This window comes from Podarcis raffonei, chromosome 12 (assembly GCF_027172205.1).
Source record: "Podarcis raffonei isolate rPodRaf1 chromosome 12, rPodRaf1.pri, whole genome shotgun sequence".
Lineage (NCBI taxonomy): Eukaryota > Metazoa > Chordata > Lepidosauria > Squamata > Lacertidae > Podarcis > Podarcis raffonei.
The window spans coordinates 8,714,749-8,736,488 of NC_070613.1; the positions used below are offsets into that span (position 1 = coordinate 8,714,749).

At 46.0% G+C, this 21,740-nt stretch overlaps 1 protein-coding gene across 3 annotated transcripts in view; it reads left to right on the forward strand.

Annotated features, from left to right (window-relative positions):
• Positions 1-21,740, forward strand: part of DLEC1 (DLEC1 cilia and flagella associated protein) — a 48,059-nt gene that overhangs the window by 13,494 nt on the left and 12,825 nt on the right. For 2 of the 3 annotated variants that reach the window (XM_053409507.1, XM_053409508.1), the window contains exons 12-29: positions 258-348; positions 2,340-2,502; positions 3,158-3,350; positions 4,395-4,453; positions 5,774-5,945; positions 6,821-6,914; positions 7,675-7,805; positions 8,093-8,251; positions 8,389-8,528; positions 9,971-10,121; positions 10,208-10,318; positions 12,175-12,293; positions 12,552-12,743; positions 16,651-16,718; positions 16,890-17,041; positions 17,893-18,002; positions 19,018-19,088; positions 21,134-21,321. In XM_053409507.1, coding sequence (XP_053265482.1) covers positions 258-348; positions 2,340-2,502; positions 3,158-3,350; positions 4,395-4,453; positions 5,774-5,945; positions 6,821-6,914; positions 7,675-7,805; positions 8,093-8,251; positions 8,389-8,528; positions 9,971-10,121; positions 10,208-10,318; positions 12,175-12,293; positions 12,552-12,743; positions 16,651-16,718; positions 16,890-17,041; positions 17,893-18,002; positions 19,018-19,088; positions 21,134-21,321 — 2,364 coding nt within the window. The remainder of the gene's footprint in view (positions 1-257; positions 349-2,339; positions 2,503-3,157; positions 3,351-4,394; positions 4,454-5,773; positions 5,946-6,820; positions 6,915-7,674; positions 7,806-8,092; positions 8,252-8,388; positions 8,529-9,970; positions 10,122-10,207; positions 10,319-12,174; positions 12,294-12,551; positions 12,744-16,650; positions 16,719-16,889; positions 17,042-17,892; positions 18,003-19,017; positions 19,089-21,133; positions 21,322-21,740) is intronic. The other variant, XM_053409509.1, reaches the window with a different exon arrangement.

Here is a 21,740-nt window from a genome sequence, read left to right on the forward strand (position 1 = left end):
TTTGTTCGGGAGTCAAGCCATTTGAGTACCAAGGTACCACTGTATTTTTTTCTCTGTGGATTGCTAGACTGTGTTTGAACTGTTTTAGGTTTTAGACATCATTGAGATCTTTTGGAGAATTATCGGCAGTCCCCTCATTGTGCAATGCTTCCCAAGATTCTTTTGGAAGGCTGAAACTTAGCACAACATTCATGTCCATTTGTAGTGTAGCCTGCGGGAGCATTGTTCTTTTCATGATGCAGAAACTTCTCTTACAGGTTGTGTTCATGCCCACTGTGCCCGAAGTGGTGTCAGTGAAGTATATCCTCATTTGTGACAATTGCCAAACCAACGACCTTACTGTGACAGGTTTGCTACTATCATCATCGCATCTTCAGCATTCAAATGAAAACGAGTTTAGCGCCAGGATTTGGGGACCGTGCAGGCAAGCTCTCATCAGCAGGACCTCTTAACTAGGGATGGGGGTCAAAATCAATCCAGTGTTCAGCTAAAGCTGGATCTACCTAATTCACGCTGCCTGAAATTGTGCCCCAACTTGAAACGAAACCATCCTTTTCAAAACCACACTTTTCTCTGTATTTTGCAGTGTGGTTCTCCAACCAAGTAGTGTGTACAAAAAAAACAACAATGTATACTGACGTTAAGTGTGTGTGGAAATACATATAATCAGTGAAAGCAGTGCATTATATTGGGTGAAATTGCATAGAAAAATGTGTGTTGGGAGATAGTCAAACTAAAGCACTGGTGATTTTTCACTAGGACTTTTTAAAAAGTAAAATATCACCAACTGAAGTGGGAAAGTGAAGAACTGAGCAAGAGAAATGAAAATTGACAGATTTGCCCATCCCTAATGGTCCTCTTGGAGGGTCCTCTTAATTCACAGTGGTTGGAGGGCAGTTGTACAGTCCGTTGTCAGCTTAGATGACACCTGAATGCAAATCAAGCCTCCTGGAAAATCCAGTATCTCCATGGCATAGCACGTGCTACGAATGCAGTTTAGCATTGGCTGTTGCCAACAAGATTCTCAGGTGGTAGCTCTGGCAAAAGACCTTGATTTGTCATGACTCTGGAGACAGGCACCACTTATTCGGGGATGAGGTTGGGGTTTCGAGGTAGGGCAGGAAATGGCCCTCCTAGCCATCCCCAGATGTGCATACAGACCCAGAGCTATTGGTGGACAGGTAGCCTGTTGCACAGCGCCTCTCGGGCCCAAGGAAGTTGTCTTGCTGTCCTCTGAGGGTCCTAGCTTTGATGCCCTGTTGGAATCACAACCTTCTCTGTTCCATCGGAACCAACAGCTGCCAAAGCAGGCTCGGTCCCTGTTAAATCAGGAGATTAGTGAGCTAACAGCTGAGATAAAAGGTAAAGGTAAAGGGACCCCTGACCATTTGGTCCAGTCATGACCTACTCTGGGGTTGCGGCGCTCATCTCACTTTATTGGCCAAGGGAGCTGGTTTACAGCTTCCAGGTCATGTGGCCAGCATGACTAAGCCACTTCTGGCGAACCAGAGCAGCGCATGGAAGTGCCGTTTAACTTCCCGCTGGAGCGGTACCTATTTATCTACTTGTACTTTGACGTGCTTTCGAACTACTAGGTTGGCAGGAGCAGGGACTGAGCAACGGGAGCTCACCCCGTTGTGGGGATTTGAACCCCCTTACAGAGTTGGAAGGGGCCCCGATGATCCTCTAGTCCAGTGGTTCTCAACCTGTGGGTCCCCAGATGTTGTTGGACTACAACTCCCATCATCCCTGACCACTGGTCATGCTCGCTCAGAATGATAGGATTTGTAGTCCAACAGCATCTGGGGACCCACAGGTTGAGAACCACTGCTCTAGTCCAGCCCCCTGCAGTGCAGGAATATGCAGTTGCCCCATGCGGGGATCGAACCTGCAGCCTTGGTGTTGTCAGCACCACGCTCTAACCGACAGAGCTGTTCCGTCTTTCTGCCCAAGGTGGCATGCATAGTTCTCCTCCCCATTTCATCCTCACAACAACCTGTGAGGTAGATGAGGCTAAGAGACAGTGACTGGCCCGGGTCACCCAGTGAGCTTCATGGCCAAGTAGAGATTCGAACCCTGGTCTCCTAGGTCCCTGGTGTGATGCTCTAGCTGCTGCCCCACAGTAGCTTTCAAAACACATCACGTTCTGAGACTTTGGAGTCCAACCACATCTGGAGAGCCGCAGGGTCCTCTCTGGGGAGAGACACTACTGCAGTTTCCTATGGTCTGATGGGGGTCATGTGTTACACCCATAACGCAACTGGGTAGTCGCATTGGAAGGGCATAAGCTCAGTCATGTGCATTTGCCGCAGGATGTTTGCGTTCACTTTTGCTTCCAGGACTCGGGCAGCTGATAGCTCTGAAGCTTTTGTCTGTTACTGGAGGAGAAAGCAGCCCTATGCCCGGCGAGCTTGTCGATGTGACAGCGCAACACCTTGTGCGCTTTGGTTCTTTGAATCCCAAATCTAAGGCAGAGAAAACTCTGGTTCTAAGAAATCTGACGTATGTATGATGCTAGAACTGTATGGGGTGGGGTGGGCATTTTTCTGGGCAGAAACCAGTGGCCTTTGCACTACGCTTTAACGACAAGTTTCTTAAAGGTTTAGTTCACCTGCCATAGGGTTAGCTGCTGGTGGACGACACATTGTGCTCTTACGTTCCATCTTGTCACTCACTCCTTGTGCTCCAACTGTGTCCCTGACTTCCAGGTTTGAACAAGCAACAGTTTGTTGTAACCTCTGAATTGGGTAAACTGTGGTTTTGAAAAACCATAGTTTACCTCCAAACGCACACTGAGGGAGAAAATCACATGATTCGGGATTCTCATTCTGGTTTGAAGGCAAATTATGGTTTGTGAAAACTAGAAAATTAGGATGGGGAGAGGAGTGGGGGGGAGAGCATGGAATGACTGAGGTACAATTTCTGATGCCAAACTTCTGTTAAAATAGACAATACATGGGAGCTGAGCCATTTCTCTTGGACCAGCTGCTCTGGTTCCAGATCCTCAAGGTGGGGTTGGGGACTAGCAAAGGCAAATACTTAAGCTCCTTATTTGAGGGGGGGCTAATTAAAAGGTTCCCTAAAAATGTAATTTTCCTAAATGTTGAGCCCGAAACTGCAGGATTGAATGCCTTCTTTTTTCCTTCTCTTTGCTCAGCCACGTGGATTTCCCTTTTTTCTGGCAGATAATGAAGCCCAATCTGCAGGCATCAGTGTTGGAAGGAAAAGCGGACCTGACAAAGATAAAGTACAACTTGGAGACGGAGTCTGCTTTCTCTGTGACTCCTGCCATGGGGGTTCTGCACCCCCATAGCAATCACTCGTTTACTCTCTCTTACCATCCAAAGGAGGTACAGCCTTGCTTGTACTTGATTGATTCAATATTTGCCATGTATACTGTGCAACTTGTTGGATAAAAGTTTAACCAGCGGCTACTAAAGGGTCTGAATGAAACTCAAAAGCAAATGATTTTATTTCTTTCCACGCTAAAAGTCATTCTTAGATTACATTATGTATGTGCTCAGTAAAGGTAAAGGTACCCCTGACCAGTCGCGGACAACTCTGGGGTTGCGAGCTCATCTCACTCTATAGGCCGAGGGAGCCGGTGTTTGTCTGCGGACAGCTTCCGGGTCATGTGGCCAGCATGACTAAGCCGCTTCTGGCGAACCAGAGCAGCGCACGGAAACACCGTTTACCTTCCCACCGGAGTAGTACCTATTTATCTACTTGCACTTTGACGTGCTTTCAAACTGCTAGGTGGGCAGGAGCAGGGAGCAAGCAATGGGAGCTCACCCCGTCGCAGGGATTCGAACCACTGACCTTCTGGTCATCAAGCCCTAGGCTCTGTGGTTTAGACCACAGCGCCACCTGCGTCCCCTATGTGCTCTGTAGGCTGGTTTAAATCAGGCCTGGCTGACTACTACTACTACTACTTCCAAACTTCATTGAAAATTTGCCTTCCAAACTTGTTACCTGCCAAGCCAAGCTCTCTCTCCCCATTTGCTGTGGCCAGACACATTCTTGGCACCGGTTTTGGTGTGAGACAGTCAGCAAAACCAAGAAATCCCTTGCGTTCCTGGTGGGCTTCCACACCTGGCTACTAAGCTGAGATTGTGTGGGTCTGGGGTGGCTGTTTGGGGCCCAAGCCCACCTTCAGCCTTGACTTGGGGGCACATGCCGGGGTGGGTGTGGCTGCTTCCAACTCCATGGCGAGAGAACACTTGCTGCAAAATGGCTCTCAGTCTTACCTGAAGCCTCGGCTGTTTAAACTACAGGAGGCTTTGATCTCTTGCAGCCCAGAGGCAAATGCAGTTAACGTAAGCCGTAGATTATTTTGGGAGTTATTTTTATGTACATTAGTTGATTGCGGTTCTGGGTTTTCGTTCTCCTTGCAGCCAAAGTCGTATCACAGCGTGCTTCAGATTGTGCTGGAAGATATCCCAGAGCTACCTGAGTAAGTGATGCGTCAGGGACACGTGAAAATGTTCTTAAATTGTGCCAGAGATGGTTGGCATTCTTGTTGCTGTGTTGGTCCGAGAGATGAATTTATTGTCCTAATGGCGCCTTCCTCCTTTGCCTGATTTAGCGCCTTATTGCTGAACTGTGTGTGCTCTGCCACACAACCACAAGCATGGATGCGCATGTGTTGCATTTGTTTCCCACTCAACCCTGGTCCCACTCCACCCCCACCTAATAGCAGATTTGGGGGCTTGGGTGGGAATGAGACCCGAGAACCAAAGGTGATCACACATCCTCTGCAGCACAATTTCCCCAGTCTCATGATGACTTTAGCCCTTTAGCTGTGCTTAATTTTGGTGGATTGTGCTGGGAGTGCCAGGCACCTGAAGGTCCTTTTGCATTCATGGCAAAAGGTGTGAGGCAGGTTTACTTCCTGACAGGGTGGATTTGATTTAAATCAAATTGATTTAAATCACGATTTAAATCACCAGTCAGTAAGACTTGATTTAAATCATTTTTTTTTTACAGAAAGACTCATTCTTGCTTGTAATATTTACAACCAGATGAAGGTTTCATTTTTGGAATAATGAATTTTCAGAGTAGTTTTTTACAGTTATATCAAAAATTGCTGAATTGGTTATACTATTAGAAATATGTAGACAGATAATTATGAAATGTGAGGTTTAATTTATTTGAACAACTTTTTTCTGTACTTTATTGGAAGGTGAAAAATAATCATTTCCTTAATAACAACTTAAACAACTTATTTAACTAAAACAATAACATTTTAGCATATGTATCCATGTTTGTTAACTGATGTTGTTAAACAACTAAAAAAAAAACTTTGAGTTTTAGCACACATGAAAAACCTAAAACAAATCCTTATTTGCAGACGAATAGCCTTTGGACTCTAATGTTAACTTATAAGAGAAACTATCTTTAGAAAGATTTTTCCTCCAAAAGCATTTTATTTTAAAAATCCAATTTAAATTTAAAAACTCTAATTAAATAAAAAAAATCTGATTTAAATTATAGAAATCCGATTTCTTTTTCTTAAAAAAAAACACATTGATTTTTATCCACCCTGCTTCCTGAATCCCGTTCCTCTGCATGTTTAGTTAGTCTCTATCCCATCACATTCAGAGGGGTTTTCTCCCAAGCGAGGGGGCAAAGCATAAGAAACAGAGGCGTAGACCTGAATGTGCCAAGAGAAGGAAGAGCAGTCTTTTTTCCTCCTGCTGGGATGGGAATCACATCCTTTATGCCATTCTAAATATCCACAACTGCAGCAATTCTAACGCCGTCTCTCACACAGCCCTCAAAAACGGGAGCAGTACGAAAGCGGAGAAAGGCGTCAAGAAGACGTGATTGCTTTGGAAATAGACGTCAAAGGCGATACGGAACCCTTCCAGATCCTTTTGGAGCCCTATGCCATGATCATCCCAGGAGAAAACTACATTGGTGTAAATGTTAGGAGAACATTTAGCGTAAGTCTACTTTTACTTCAGCCAGTATATGTATGCATTGATCGATTGCCGAAAAGTATTTCTGTATCGCTGTGTATCAATAGTGTGGTGTACAACGTAAGAACATAAAACACCACTCACAAAATAAAAATGCATTTAGTCCTTAGAATGACAGGCTAATGAAAAATATATAACCGGCTGCAAAGTCCTGTTGGCATAGATAAGGTCAAGGACAAGAGACACCTGCCAAATCTCTGCTTGGAGTGTGTCCTGTCAGGTGGAGGACCAGTGACACTAAATACCCAGTTTTGAGTTGAGGCAGTCAGGCCTCTGTAACCTGGAAGGCAGCAAACAGCCCTCCTGGTGGGTTGTGCTGCTTGGAGGCCGTGTCTGTTCTGCGCGCTTTGAGGCCTCCTATACAAGTGAAATCTATTTCTTTTGTAGTCTGGAAGACGCCCCAGTGCCTGGGAAGGAAGCCTGATGCTTGTCCATAGTCTTCTGTGTCTTCCTTCACCTTCACACATGTCAGAAAATAATTCTAAACTCTGCAAATTGAACAATGCAAGCAGATTAAATTGCTCCCGTGCAGAGCTAGGCTTTGGCTTTATATTTCTAGGTGTAAGAACCCACTTGTATGTTATCATGGGTCGGATCACCGCCCCTTATACCCTGTATATAAGAAAAATGTATTACCTTTTCTTACCCCTTTAATCTCCACTACCACCATTCAGTTCTAAGTAGTCTCATATTCATATAAGAATACTAATGAAGTATTAATATGTGGGTCTGTGTTTCGTATCTACCTGGCGCACCTGCCGTTAGTTACTTCAGTAGTCTGGAAATGGTGGTTTGGTCATATAATGGCATTGATTGTCTGTTCATTTATGAATCTCCAGATGTACAATAACAGCAAATCGTCCATCAGGTTTACATGGGAGAAAATAAGTGATTGCGACATAGTTGAAGTTGAACCTTATTCCGGAAAATTAGGTAACTCTTTTTCTGTCTGTTGCATCTGTGTTGCGCACACTGCATTAATCTGGACAGAGGGGCTTCCTGGCGAGAAAGGGGGAGCAACTTCCCTCCCCACCCCACCCCGGTCCTCCAGCCTGGCCCTATGCTGTGCTGAGAACCTGGACAGACACAGCTGGGCCACTCAAACCCCACCCATCTCACCTGCCCAGGTCTCAGGAGTATGCACGTGGGCATATCTCCCCATCCATGACCAAATCATGAATTTTGGACTTTAATTGTGGACTGGCCTGGCATTAAAAAGCAACTAGAGGGCTTGTTGCCAGGGCTTCTTACATATCATTGGGTATGTTCTTGATACTCGCTAGGCCCATCATAAGACACAGGAGAACGGGGTGGGGAGGAAAGATTATACAGTGGTACCTCTGGATGCGAATGGGATCTGTTCTGGAGCCCCGTTCGCATCCTGAGCAGAACGCAACCCACGTCTGCGCAGGTCACGATTCGCTGCTTCTGCGCATGACGTCATTTTGAGCATCTGCACATGCGCAAGCGGCGGAACCCGGAAGTAACCCGGAATGCAACCTGAAAACGCTCACCCTGAAGCGACTTTAACCCAAGGTATGACTGTACACAAGTGCATATGCCACTATCATGAGAAGGCCATGATATGTGTTTTGGGTAATGATGTTGGGTTTGGGAAACCATTAGGCTTTGAAAAAACAACGCCTATGCTCATTTCCCCCCCAGATTGAAGTAACAGATTTGTCTTCTCTAGGGGTAAATGAATTCCAAGAGTTTGAGTTCACCATTACTGGAGGGAAACCTGGGCATTCCTGCCATGATCTGCAGTGCAAAATCACTCACTCCAAAGAGCCCGTTGTATTGCACGTGGAAGCCGACTTTAAGGTGGGAATATCTGAGCCTACGAAGCTGCCTTATTCTCTTGGCCCTTGGGGTGAGTGGAACCATGTGCTTTGTGCCAGAGGGATGCCCCCCCTCCCCACACAGTGCTTGCGGCCTTCCATCGGACTTGGCTGCCCCCCAGCAGAGAGTTCCACAGTTCCCACCCCAGTGTTTCACTCAGTGTTGTTGTGTTAGTCAATTTGAGCATGCAAAGCCTTGTCTTTTGGATGCTTTGCATAGAGACTTTTGTGATGCTAGCTGACCTGTTTTATGTGGTTCGCTTTTCTCAGGGACCTGTTCTTTCCATTGACGTCCCATCCTTTGACCTGGGCCTGCTTAAACTGGGAGAAAAAGTGCGGTTCACGTTTCAGATAGAAAATCTAAGTCAGCTGCCAGGGAAGTGGAAAATTCAGGAAAGCCCTGCTTGCTTAGCGGAAAGAAATGAAGAGGTGTGTTGCTCTGAGATCAGAATTTGGCCATTTCCCTTCCCGTGCCTCGTCCAAAGGCAGGGCATTGAATGGAAGACTTTTGATGCCCAGATCTCTGTTCATGGAATTACAATGGCTCTTGGGTTTCCCCCCTGCAGACCTCGCCATTCAAATTTCAGCCACGTGGTGGAGAATTGTATCCTCTCGGCAAGTGCAAGGTCTCTGTTTTGTTCACATCATACATGTGTCAACGTCTTAAGACCGTGTTAGAGATGGAGGTGGAAAATGGAGTTGGAAGGTGAGGACATGAAATGGGTTAGAGGCTATTCTGGTAATGATTAGGTCTCTCCTCAGTCTCCCAGAGGGCATTTCAAGAGAACATTTCCATCTCTGCGGTCATGTGGCAGTTGGTCATGTGGCGCCAGGCAGAAACAGTCACTGAGCCAGTGTGGTGTAGTGGTTAAGAGCGGTAGTCTCGTAATCTGGTGAACCAGATTTGCTTCCCCGCTCCTCCACATGCAGCTGCTGGGTGACTTGGGCTAGCCACACTTCTTTGAAGTCTCTCAGCCCCACTCTCCTCACAGAGTGTTTGTTGTGGGGGAGGAAGGGGAAAGGAGAAGGTTAGCCGCTTTGAGACTCCTTAAAGGGAGTGAAAGGCAGGATATCAAATCCAAACTCTTCTTCTCTTCTTCAGTCCTCTTTACCCAAGCCTTTGGTCATTAAATAATGTATGATTTGTTAAAGCTGGGGGAGATGGGACTGTTACTATGATTATTTTATTATTACGCTGTCTGTTATGCTTTTATTATGATTTTCTTATTGTGCTCCTTAAACTGTGTTCTTAATGTTGTGCATTGCCCTCGGATCTTTTGATAAAGGGAGGTATATGAATTGAAACAACAGTAATAATAATAATAATAATAATGGGAGTATGGGTGGCCCAGTGGGAGGGGCTGCCCTGTCTCCCCTCTCCCCCAGACCAGCCCTGTCACATAGCAGGGTGCCTGCTGTTTTGCAGTAGAATCAGCAGTGTTGCTGCTCCTTTTAGAACTGGGCAGTCCAACTTTTCATACCGAGTGGGCCGAGTACTTCGATACAGACCCCGCAGGCTGCACATTGCTTCGTTGCTTGGGGGTTTAGGTCAAAATTGGAGGGCAACCCAGCCCTCCTGCTGCCTTCCGAAAACCAGATAAGCAAGGTACCAGGCTTTGGGAAGGAGGCATGCGGCTCTGGCAGGGTCCTAGATCCCTCCCAAAGCTTGCTAAGTGCTAACTAGGCTTTGGGAAGGATGTTGGAGGGCTCTAGGACCTTGTCAGAGCCCTCATGCCTCCTTCCCAAAGCCCAGCACCTTGCTTACCTGGCTCTGGGAAGGCAGTGCAAGGGCTGCAGGGCATCAGATGTTGTCATGGAGCGCCCAAAAAGACCTTGAGGGCCACATGTGGTCATTGGGACATGTGTTGGACCTGTTGAGAAAAGTACTTATTGTAGTGGAGAACCTCACCCCCTCTCCCCTGTATCAAAAGGAGTTAGGAACAGGAAAGGTTGTCTGTAGAGGGGCTCCTGTACCTTTGGAAGAATGATGCCCAGGCTGCCATCATTGCAGCCTTGGCAATCTTAAAAGGACACTTACAGCAGAGAGGAGACTGAATTTCACATGCTAATTCAAACTGCCCTGCTATGGAAGATAGGCATTTGTTCACTACCTGCTGCTGGAACTCATATACTTTTTTCTGTTTTCAGTCACATCCTTGTTTTTGTGGAAGTCCAGACTCCCCACGTCTGCCTGCTGTCGAGTCATTTGCATTTTGACCTCTCGGTTGGAATCCCCGCGGAAGCAACCGTTCATCTTTTTAACCAGACGCTGCTCCCGTCGCGCTTCCAGTGGGGCGAGGTCAGTGGTGTTCCTACTCCTGATTAGTCAGAAGAGCATTCCGCTGCCTCCTGTTAACTGACCAGCCTTCCTGATTTGTCCGACAGCTCCTTGGAAGCCAAGCTTCTTCCTGCGAGCTCAGCATCTCTCCCGAAAGTGGCACTTTGGGTCCCAACGAAACGAAGGAATTGCGTGTGGTGATAACTACGAATGTTAAGGTTAGGGTTTTTGTTTTAGAAATACTTGGCTTTCAAAATGCAGAATAACATTGCGATTGCTGCTTCATTTGTTCGTAGACAACCCTCTTGTCTACAACCCCCCAAAATGGGGTGGGATGCTGATGTTGATGACCTCTGGGACCATCACTGTGGTGTAGTGGTTAGAGTGTTGGACTAGGACTCGGGAGACCAGGGTTCGAATCCTCACTTGGCCACAAAGCTCACCAGTCACTGCTTCTCTGCCTAACCTGCCTCACAGGGTTCTTGTGAGGAGGAAATGGAGAGGAGGAAAGCCAGAAAGGGGGTTATTGTTTTGATTTTTGATTTAACTATTTTGTGCTTTTAGCCTATATTTTTACCCTGAGATATTCAGATAAAGGACAGTGTATGTATTTTTAAAATAATGATAATGATAATAATGATAAAAATAATAATTGCACCACACCAACTTTGCCTCCCCCTCCACACAACCACCTGCAGGGGAGCAATGATGCAGTCAACCAAACAAGAGCTCCTTCTTTCCTACAACTGATTTTATCTGCTACTTCTGTATTTTAACTGCTGTCCTATTAATTTTATTGCTATTGTTGATTGTTCAAATAATCTTCGTTGGATTTTTACTGTGTGCGTTTAAACAATTGAAAGCTCTGCAGATGCCATGGGGAGGAGAGGCAGATAAAAGTGTGTTGAATAATAGTCACCCCAATCTCAAAACAGTGCAAGATTCCAGGCACTCACCCACCTTTCCTTTTGAGGATGAGGCACAATGGAGGCTGTGGTGTCTCTATGGTATATGGTTTATTTACACACATATACAACCTGAGCCGTAGGACGCGGGTGGCGCTGTGGGTAAAAGCCTCAGCGCCTAGGGCTTGCCGATCGAAAGGTCGGCGGTTCGAATCCCCGTGGCGGGGTGCGCTCCCGTTGCTCGGTCCCAGCGCCTGCCAACCTAGCAGTTCGAAAGCACCCCCAGGTGCAAGTAGATAAATAGGGACCGCTTACTGGCGGGAAGGTAAACGGCGTTTCCGTGTGCTGCGCTGGCTCACCAGATGCAGCTTTGTCACGCTGGCCACGTGACCCGGAAGTGTCTCCGGACAGCGCTGGCCCCCGGCCTCTTGAGTGAGATGGGCGCACAACCCCAGAGTCTGTCAAGACTGGCCCGTACGGGCAGGGGTACCTTTACCTTTACTTTTTACAACCTGAGCCTACGACAGTGAGGTTCACAGCATCAGCACCCCAAAAGGCCCTTGTTTCTCCCATAGCAGTAGCCTTTGATTCAGACAGACATCAAACCTTGCCCCGCCTCTGTCTCTTCTCCCAGCTTGCTGCTTTTTCCTCCGGCTCACATCACTGCCACTCTCTGCTTTCAACTCTGGCTCTGTCTTTCTAATGATCCATGAGTTGAGGGAAGGTCCTCTTCCATTTCCCATGTCCCACAGAACCCCTTCCTTCGTTCTCCTTACACCTCACCAAGAGGCTAGCCTGGCTATTCCAGGAATTAGAAGACTTGGTTAGATTTTAACACTTGCTGGACACATGGATTAGAAGGGTCTGGCACACAGATTAACATCCCAAACTCATAACAGTAGCCAAATAAACTACGATTCATTTTCTTTTCTACGGCAAAATTGGTTTTGGTATTTGTATGGATGTTTCCCAGCCCCACCCCCTTCAAAAACCTTTCTCCCTTTCTCTTCTTCTTTCATTGCCTTCCAATATGTCTGTCATATTAAGTGGGTGTGTCTTTTTGCTTCTGACTTGGAAGTGTTCCTCCAGATTTAGTCCTCCGGATGACATTTGCTCTCCGGCCTGCTGTTGATGATTCTTACACGAAGGTCTACTTCTTTTTCTGCCAGGAGAAACTGAGTGACCTTGCCCTGTGCTGTAGCATCGAAGACATGTTGGACCCCCTATTTCTGGCAATTTCTGGTGAAGTTAAGGGGCTCAGAATCACCTACTCCATACCTTCTGACAGGTGAAGGAAACTTACAGTTAATAGCTTAATAAAATATAGCTATTAATTACTAGTGGTTCCAAATGACGCTTTCTTCGGATTATATTAGCTAGGGTATAAAGCAGCATTTTACTTGTATTTCCACTAAACTGTTCATGAAAGCCCAATATAATCGCTCATTTTCACATTCATCTTTCTTTTGACAACCATTATGTCTCTGAAAGTGTCTCACTGGCAAACGAGGGAGTCCATTTAGCGTCTGTTGCTGTTTCTCTGCAGTGTTGAGGAGCAAAATTCGGAATCTTCTCAAGATCTGATGCTAGACTTCGGCTTGGAAGTGGCATTGAAAAGTGTGATAAAACACCAGCTAATAATTACCAATCACTCCGAGTTAGCTGCTCTGTTCTCCATAGTGGTTGAGTATTTCAGCCAACCAGCTCCACTTCCCTCAGATGAACAGGGCCAAGATGGGTAAGTCTTAGATCATATATGCGAGAGTCTGTTTGCAGGGGATTGTTTTTTAATGGAGAAATATTTTCTGTTTTAAGTGTAAGCCTCCTTTTCTTCCATTTCGCCCTGATTAGCAGTGAGAAGAAATAATATTTACTAATAGAAGCTTCAAGTCCCTGTTACTTACTTTGGGGGCATCTCTGTTGTGGGGGTGTAAGCTCCCTAGATATGCTGAAATATACATTTGTAAATTAAATATACATTTGTAAATTAAAAGAAAAAGATTTTTTAAAGAAAAAAAACAAAGTCCTGAGAACAACCTGTGAGCTTTCAGGACATGCAAAATATTGATTTGTCAGCTGAGCAAAACAGAGAAGCGGACACGGAGCAATGGATCCAAACTGCAGGAAAGAAGATTCCACCTAAACATTAGGAAGAACTTCCTGATAGTAAGAGCTTTTTTTTAAAAAAAAAAATCTTTATTTATACAACAAGAAAAAAACCACACAAAAAAACACAAATACCAAATTGCATACAAATTACAAAAATGACCATAGACACATAGTTTTCTTGGCAAACAATAAAACATCTGTTGGTCTTAACACTAAAGACCCAACTTCCCGTCTATTCCATATTTCAAATTCATATTACTTATTGCCAATACACATTTTTTTCATAATTAAACTTATTCTCAATAAATCTAATTTCTTCTATCTACCTAGCAACTATTACTGAAGTTCCTCGAATGCTGCAACAGAATTTAAACTACTATATTTATTTTTCAGATATTCTTTGAAAACCTCCCATTTAGAAACAAATTCCTGTTTTGATTTATTCTTTATTTTTTCTGATAAACCATCTAATTCGGCATATTCTGTCAGCTTTTGGATCCAATCTTGTATAGAGGGGATTTCATTACTCTTCCATTTTGCTGCGATCAAAACTCTTGCTGCCACCGTCACATATAAAAAGATACTCTTCCTCTTTTGTGGAATATCCAAATCTGTTATTCCCAGGAGGTAGGCCTCTGGTTTTTTATTGAAAGAGATCTTTAGCATTTTTTGCCAATGCAATTCTGGGCTGCATCAATAGGAGTATAGCATCTAGATCAAGGGAAGTAATAGTGCCACTGTATTCTGCTCTGGTCAGACCTCACCTGGAGTACTGTGTCCAGTTCTGGGCACCACAGTTCAAGAAGGACACTGACAAACTGGAACGTGTCCAGAGGAGGGCAACCAAAATGGTCAAAGGCCTGGAAACGATGCCTTATGAGGAATGGCTAAGGGAGCTGGGCATGTTTAGCCTGGAGAAGAGGAGGTTAAGGGGTGATATGATAGCCATGTTCAAATATATAAAAGGATGTCATACAGAGGAGGGAGAAAGGTTGTTTTTCTGCTGCTCCAGAGAAGCGGACACGGAGCAATGGATCCAAACTACAAGAAAGAAGATTCCACCTAAACATTAGGAAGAACTTCCTGACAGTAAGAGCTGTTCGACAGTGGAATTTGCTGCCAAGGAGTGTGGTGGAGTCTCCTTCTTTGGAGGTCTTTAAGCAGAGGCTTGACAACCATATGTCAGGAGTGCTCTGATGGTGTTTCCTGCTTGGCAGGGGGCTGGACTCGATGGCCCTTGTGGTCTCTTCCAATTCTATGATTCTATGAAAAAGGAAAGGGAGCTGGAGGTAGCAGGGGGCAGAGGCAATAGGCTTCATAAAACCCCTAACATCTTATTTCAAGAGGAAGGAAAGAAAAAAGGAAGTATTTCCCCTTTCTCTCAGAACCCTAACTTTTACTGTATAACCATAAAACGCTCATGTTCCTAAGTCCTCTAGCACTGCATAAGAAAAGAAAGAAGCTTGGGAAATTGCCCCTATCCAGCTCCCAGAGTGGCTTCTCCATCCCACAAAGGCCACCTCAGAGGCTTCTGCAGAACCACCTTGCCTTGATGCGGGGTGGGAAGAAACAGGAATGGCCTTTCCTGAACAAACAAGTTGTCTCTTCCATTCTATTGTACCCTTTTAGATCAGTTCTTATCATTGTAACAACCCTATGTAAACAGTTTTATGAAATCCTCCTGAATAGGAGCACTGTAAATAAGGGTTTTTTTTAAAAAAAGGTAAAGGACCCCTGGATGTTTAAGTCTAGTCAAAGGTGACTATGGGGTTGCGGCGCTCATCTCGCTTTTCAGGCCAAGGGAGCCGGCGTTTGTCCACAGACAGCTTTCTGGGTCCTGTGGCCAGCATGACTAAACCTCTTCTGGCATAATGGAGCACCGTGACGGAAACCAGAGTGCACGGAAACGACATTTACCTTCCCGCCGCAGCTGTACCTATTTATCTACTTGCACTGCCGTGCTTTCGAACTGCTAGGATGGCAGGAGCTGGGACAGAGCAACGGGAGCTCATCCCGTTGCACGGATTCGAACCGCCTACCTTCTGATCGGCAAGCCCAAGAAGCTCTGTGGTTTAGACCACAACGCCACCTGCATCCCTACTATAAATAAATAGCACAACAGGGAAAAGCTTCCTTATCCTTTCCTCCTAAATCAACACCCACAATCTAATAAGCATCACAAAAGCTCCTGTTAAGAGCACAGAATTGGAGATCCACTGCAACATTTTGTTGCAGGCCTTACTCGTTTTCCTCATTAGGAAACCATGAGCTGCCAACTTGTAATAACCTGCAGTTTTATAAGAGTATATATTTAAAGAAGATGAGTAAATTAAGTTAATTTAGATATGCAGAAGGTATTAAAAACAAACTTAAGGAACCGCAGAAAGAGGGGGAAGCAAGTCAAGTTTTGAAATGTCAAAATGGTTGTAAAATGAGTGACATGTACAAACTTGAAAAGTATATATACATATATATAAATGGCACTGACTGCAACCCTCCACTGGGATTGAAAATGCGAAGAAAGAAAGAACTGGGAGTGTACTCTCTAGTGTGCTCCTGGTTTTTTCCATTGAAATTGAATCACCCAACACGGTGGTAACTTTGGGTGGGGCACCTAATTATAGAGTTGGAAGGTATCCTGAGGGTCATCTAGTGCAACCCCCTGCAAGGCAATGGGTGGCTACGCTCACCTTCCACCCCATCCTAGCAGGGTGGGGTGTGGTTGGAGCTTGCTCTCCATCCCAGTCACATAATCTAAATGTGGTATGGCTCACTTAATCCGGCCGCTTCCCTGTGTGAGGAAAGCTGCTATTGGGAGGAAAGCTGATATGATACCCCTTTTAAAGATGGGTAGCTAAGTCTGAAGGGACATGGGTGGCGCTGTGGGTTTAAACCACAGAGCCCAGGACTTGCCGATCAGATGGTCGGCGGTTCGAATCCCCGCGACAGGGTGAGCTCCCATTGCTCAGTCCCTGCTCCTGCCAACCTAGCAGTTCGAAAGCACGTCAAAGTGCAAGTAGATAAATAGGTACCGCTCCAGCGGGAAGGTAAACGGCGTTTCCGTGCGCTGCTCTGGTTCACCAGAAGCGGCTTAGTCATGCTGGCCACATGACCTGGAAGCTGTACGCCGGCTCCCTCGGCCAATAAAGTGAGATGAGCGCCGCAACCCCAGAGTCGGTCACGACTGGACCTAATGGTCAGGGGTCCCTTTACCTTTACTAAGGTAACGATACTAAGGTATTGTTACCTTTACTAAGGGAATGATACTAAGGTAAACTACCTTTACCTTACTAAAGGTAAACTACCTTTACCTTTACTAAGGGAACGATACTAAGGTATCGTTCAGCTAAGTCTGAACGATAATCATTTTCAGTAGTAAATATTGATTCACCCGGCTGGCCTCGGGTAAGTGGCTAACACAGCTGTGCTGGTTGGGGCGAGCTCTGGAGGGCACTTGGTTCTTGAAAACTTAAAGCATCACATCTTACGAAATCCCTGCACCCTTCAGAGTTCTCACTGAGACATCTTTTTCCAAGCTCCTCCAAAGCTGTCGTGGAAACCACAAGACGAATAACGAGGCAGGCTGCAAAGAGGAAACAATCAGGTAGGCAGAGTCTGCCATTGCTATATTTCCAGATGCATTGTGGGTAAGTGGCGGGGGGGGGATGCAGGGATAAATTGAAAAAAGTGCCGCTGGATGTGATCCAACAAGAGGCTCTCCTGTTCCAGTCCCATTGCCTTGCTGTCAAACTGTTCATCTGCTCTGGTCTTACAGCCTTCAGAGCTGCCATGCTATCTCACGGAAAGGGAGCGACTTTCCACGTACACCCCTCTGAGGGGATCCTGAAGGCCTTCGAGGAGCTTGTGGTCAATATAACGGCTTATAACAACATGTGGGGGCAATACCAGGACACCCTCATCTGTAAGGTGCGTGGTCTAGGGGTTGCAGCTCTGACCTGGAGGTTGGGAAGACCGAAAGCAACGTGAAGCCTCCGGAGCGTGGGGGGAGCTCTCCCTCTGCACTTCAGAGGCTTCGCGTTGCTATCGCTGAAGCCAAGAAGCCTGCATTCACTCCATAAGACGCACACACATTTGCCCTTAATTTTTGTAGGGGGAAAAGTGCGTCTTATAGAGCCAAAAATACGGTAGCTGGCTTTCTGCAGGATTGGGGTTGGGAAGAGTAAATTCTCATAAGGCCCAACTGTTTACACTGTTCTTATATGGGCCTGTGAGAATGCTGGGAGGCCTCTTTCATACTAGTTCTTATACAAAAAGAGAAGGAGAGTCAGGCTGAGCCCTGACCAAAGGCCTGGAGGAACAACTCTGTCTTGTACGCCCTGTGGAAAGATGTCAAATCCCACAGGACCCTGACCGCTTGTGGCAGAGTGTTCCACTTACTAGAGGACGAGCCCCCACTGTACTAAGGGGAGCTTAACTTCCAAGGAAATGGGCGTATGAGTCACTGATGGGTGGCATAGTTCGCACCCAAGGAGTTTGGAGCTCATAATGACGGACACTTTGTGGTTTGCTTGGGCTTTGTCTTGATATGGGAAGAGGAACTGTACACTGAGCCTTGTTCACAAGGTTGTGACAAGCGGCAGACCACATCTGAAGGTGTGCACATTCCCTTCAGCGCAGTCAGTTATCTGCAATAAGCAAGTGTTTTCTTGCTTGTAAAAGGAAAGAATGCCTGTGAATCAATCTGTCTCCCAGGAGGCCTCAGGATTTAGCAGCTGGGTTCCATTGCTTCCATGCAAAATATTTATTTCTCTGTACAGGTGGGGGAATCAGAGCCAATGTTGATCCCCATCCAAATGACTGTGAAAGGCTGCCCAATCTTCTTGCAGATGACAGGACCCAGCCACCCAATGCCAACGCCTGTAATCAGGTATAATAATAATAGTAATATATTACTTACACTCCACCCATCTAACTGGGTTGCCCCAGCCCCTCTAGAAGGCTTCCAACATAATATAAAAACACACCAGACGTTAAAAACTTCCCAATACAGGGCTGCCTTCAGATGTCTTCAGAAAGTCGAGCAGTTGTTTATCTGTTTGACATCTGGTGGAAGGGGATTCCACAGGGTGAGTACCACTACCAAGAAGGCTCTCTGCCTGATAAAAACCTACCTGCCCTTTGCAAGGCAGTTGATGCTGTGTCTGCATTCAGGATGGGCAAAACCTTGTCCATATTTGGTCCCTGTTCAGTTTCTCATTTTCTGATCATAAGTGCACTTCTCCACATTGGTTTGTAAATTGTCAAAAGTATGAAAATTCACCAGCATTCTGTTATATACGCTTCAGGTTACAGACTCCGCTCACCCAGAAATAGTAGCTCAGGTTAAGAACTTTGCTTCAGGATGAGAACAGAAATTGTGCTCCGGCGGCGCAGCAGCAGCGGGAGGCCCCATTAGCTAAAGTGGTGCTTCAGGTTAAGAATAGTTTCAGGTTAAGAACGGACCTCCAGAACGAATTAAGTACTTAACCCGAGGTACCACTGTATGTGCAATTTTCTGTGCCTATCAATTTTCCCTAATGTAATGCGTTCTTTCTATGTAATTTTCAGTAACATGCATTTTGATGCAAACTTTGCCCTAGCGTTTGAATTTTGTACACATTACTTGGCTGAAGAACCATATTGCAGAATTTGGAGCCGGGATTATTTTGAAGAACAGCTGCGTTTTCTTTTTGCGTTCTGTTTCCAAAAGAGTGACATAAGGAGGTTCACCTTTAAAGGGGATTCTCTGTCAGGATTCCCAGTCCCTTCTGACCCAGCGGCAGTTCCCACCTGTCCCGGAGGAGAGCAGAGCCTTGTGGCAGAGGCATGTCCCCTTCATCAGAAAGACCCAGAACGTAGACTTACGTGATGCATACCCAGGTGACCCCATTTTTCTTCTCCAGGTTTGGGGCCCACATCTCCGGAGGGGATACAGTCTCGCGGTACGTCCGGCTCAACAACCCCACTCCCTTTGGTAAGCGAAGAGGATGTTTGCCCTTTGTGAGAAGCATTATGGCAAAAGCAGGGGTCCTGTTTCCAACCCAAGAGTTGCATTCAGTTCTGGGCAGCTTCCAGCACCGAGAGGGGGCAGAGGCAGAGCAATAAACGTACATTAGTTCCTTTGCACAGCAGGCTGCTTTTTGCTGTGCAAATTTTAATGCACCCTCTCTCTGTTCATCCAGCCAAGCAAGGAGCATTATCAGAGTCCAAGGACACTTTTCAGCAAAACACTTGGGCGAGGGAGGGGAGTTCCAGGCGCCAGGCAGACACCCGGAGCAGGTCATATTTGTCTCATGGGCCTGAGTTTCCCTACTTCTGCATTACAGTGTTTTTGTTGATGGCAAAGGCCCAGTAGCAACCAGTAGGAAGCTTTTGATCATCTTTCACTGGGCTCTCCTTGCCTTTGTGGGGATACTGAATGAGCTACAAGAAGTGATCCCAGCAGTTTTGGAATTTGTTTTTAATGTGTGACATCTTAGTGTATTTTTGGTCTTTGTGGAAGCCGCCCAGAGTGGCTGGGGAAACCCAGCCAGATGGGCGGGGTACAAAGAAATTATTATTATTATTATTATTATTATTATTATTATTATTATTATTATTTATTTCCATGTTAACCGACAGCGGTTCAAGGCTCCATGTGGTCCCATAGGGCATTTCTGTGGTCTGAGAACTTTTCCCTGCTCGTCTGCTTCCAAGGTTCTCTTTGCATCCTTGAGGATTAGAAACCTGCTCAATAATAATAATAATAATAATAATAATAATAATAATAATAATAATTTTATTATTTATACCCCACCCATCTGGCTGGGTTTCCCCAGCCACTGGCTGCTTCCAACAAAAGAGTAAAAATACATTAAAACATCAGTCATTAAAAACTTCCCTAATCAGGGCAGCCTTCAGATGTCCTCTAAACGTCAGATAATTGTTAATTTCTTTAACATCTGATGGGAGAGTGTTCCACAGGGCAGGCGCCACTACCAAGAAGTCCCTCTGCCTGCTTCCTTGTAACTTTGCTTCTCGCAGTAAGGGAACCGCCAAAAGGCCCTTGGCACTGGACCTCAGTGTCCGGGCTGAACGATGGGGGTGGAGATGCTCCTTCAGGGATACTGGGCCGAGGCTGTTTAGGGCTTGAAAGGTCAGCACCAACACTTTGAATTGTGCTCGGAAACGTACTGGGAGACAATGTAGGTCTTTCAAGACTAGTGTTATAGGGTCTCGGCAGCCGCTCCCAGTCACCAGTCTAGCTGCCGCATTCTGGATTAATTGTGGTTTCTGGGTCACCTTCAAAGGTAGCCCCACGTAGAGCGCATTGCAGTACTCCAAGCAGGAAATAACCAGAGCATGCACCACTCTGGCGAGACAGTCTGCGGGTGGATAGGGTCTCAGCCTGCATACCAGATGGAGCTGGTAGACAGCTGCCCTGGACACAGAATTGACCTGTGCCTCCATGGATAGCTGTGAGTCCATAATGACTCCCAGGCTGCACACCTGCTCCTTCGGGGCACAGTTGCCCCATTCAGGACCAGGGAGTCCCCAACACCTGCCCGCCCCCTGTCCCCCAAAAACAGTACTTCTGTCTTGTCAGGATTCAACCTCAATCTGTTAGCCACCATCCATCCCCCAACCGCCTCCAGGCACTCACACAGGACCTTCACTGCGCTCACTGGTTCCGATTTAAAAGAGAGGTAGAGCTGGGTATCATCCGCATATTGATGAACACCCAGCCCAAACCCCCTGATGAAAAGGAAAGAAAGCTGAGGTTTTTAGGTCGCTGTGTTCTACACCAGCCCCAGTGCATTGTAGCATTGCACACAGCTTTGACTGAGACATGCTGTTGAGCAGTTTGCGAGGTTTCTCACCTGTGGCGCTTGCCTGGTCACAGTTACTTCACACATGCAAGACATCTTCTAACGTTGCCATAGGATGAACATGCAAATACAAGCTCAACCTTGGTTATAAATCCTTAGCAACTCTGAGTTTCTTTCTGCATCCCCCACCCCCACCCCTTTCTCAATCCAGACATCCGAATGGACTGGGAAAGCTATAACCAGGATAAAGATGACGACAAGCTGGTGGACCTCTTGGTCTTCTACGGAGCTCCTTTCCCTGTTAGAGACCTTGACGGCAATGAGATTGAAGTCCTCTGGGAGACTGAAACACCCCCGGAGAAAGTGCCTTACGCTGCAGGATCTCTCAAGGAGAACCCGGTAGGGATCTGTTGTGCAGTGTTTTCCTTAAAGGCAGGAAGGCGCCTTGCATGCAGCTCTTGGATATGAATGTCAAACGAGCAAGAATGCTCGCATGAGTGCGTGCAATTTAACACAAATGTTCTTTACAACTCTCCTTCCTTCCAGTCGCATTATTTTTCAGTGGTGTTGCTTTCCAGGCTTGAAACTAGGCAGGCTTCTGCATCCTAGTGAACACTAGATGTTGTTGAGATTAGATTATTTGATTTCTATACTGCTTGATATATTAAATATATATCTAAGTGGTGGACAAAAAACTGAAGCAACAACAGACAGACTTAAAATATTACAAAAAGACACAACTACGTATAAAAATGCTATATTAATACAAAGTTACTAATATATACAATGTGTGACCAGAAAGTTTGGTGAATGGTCAC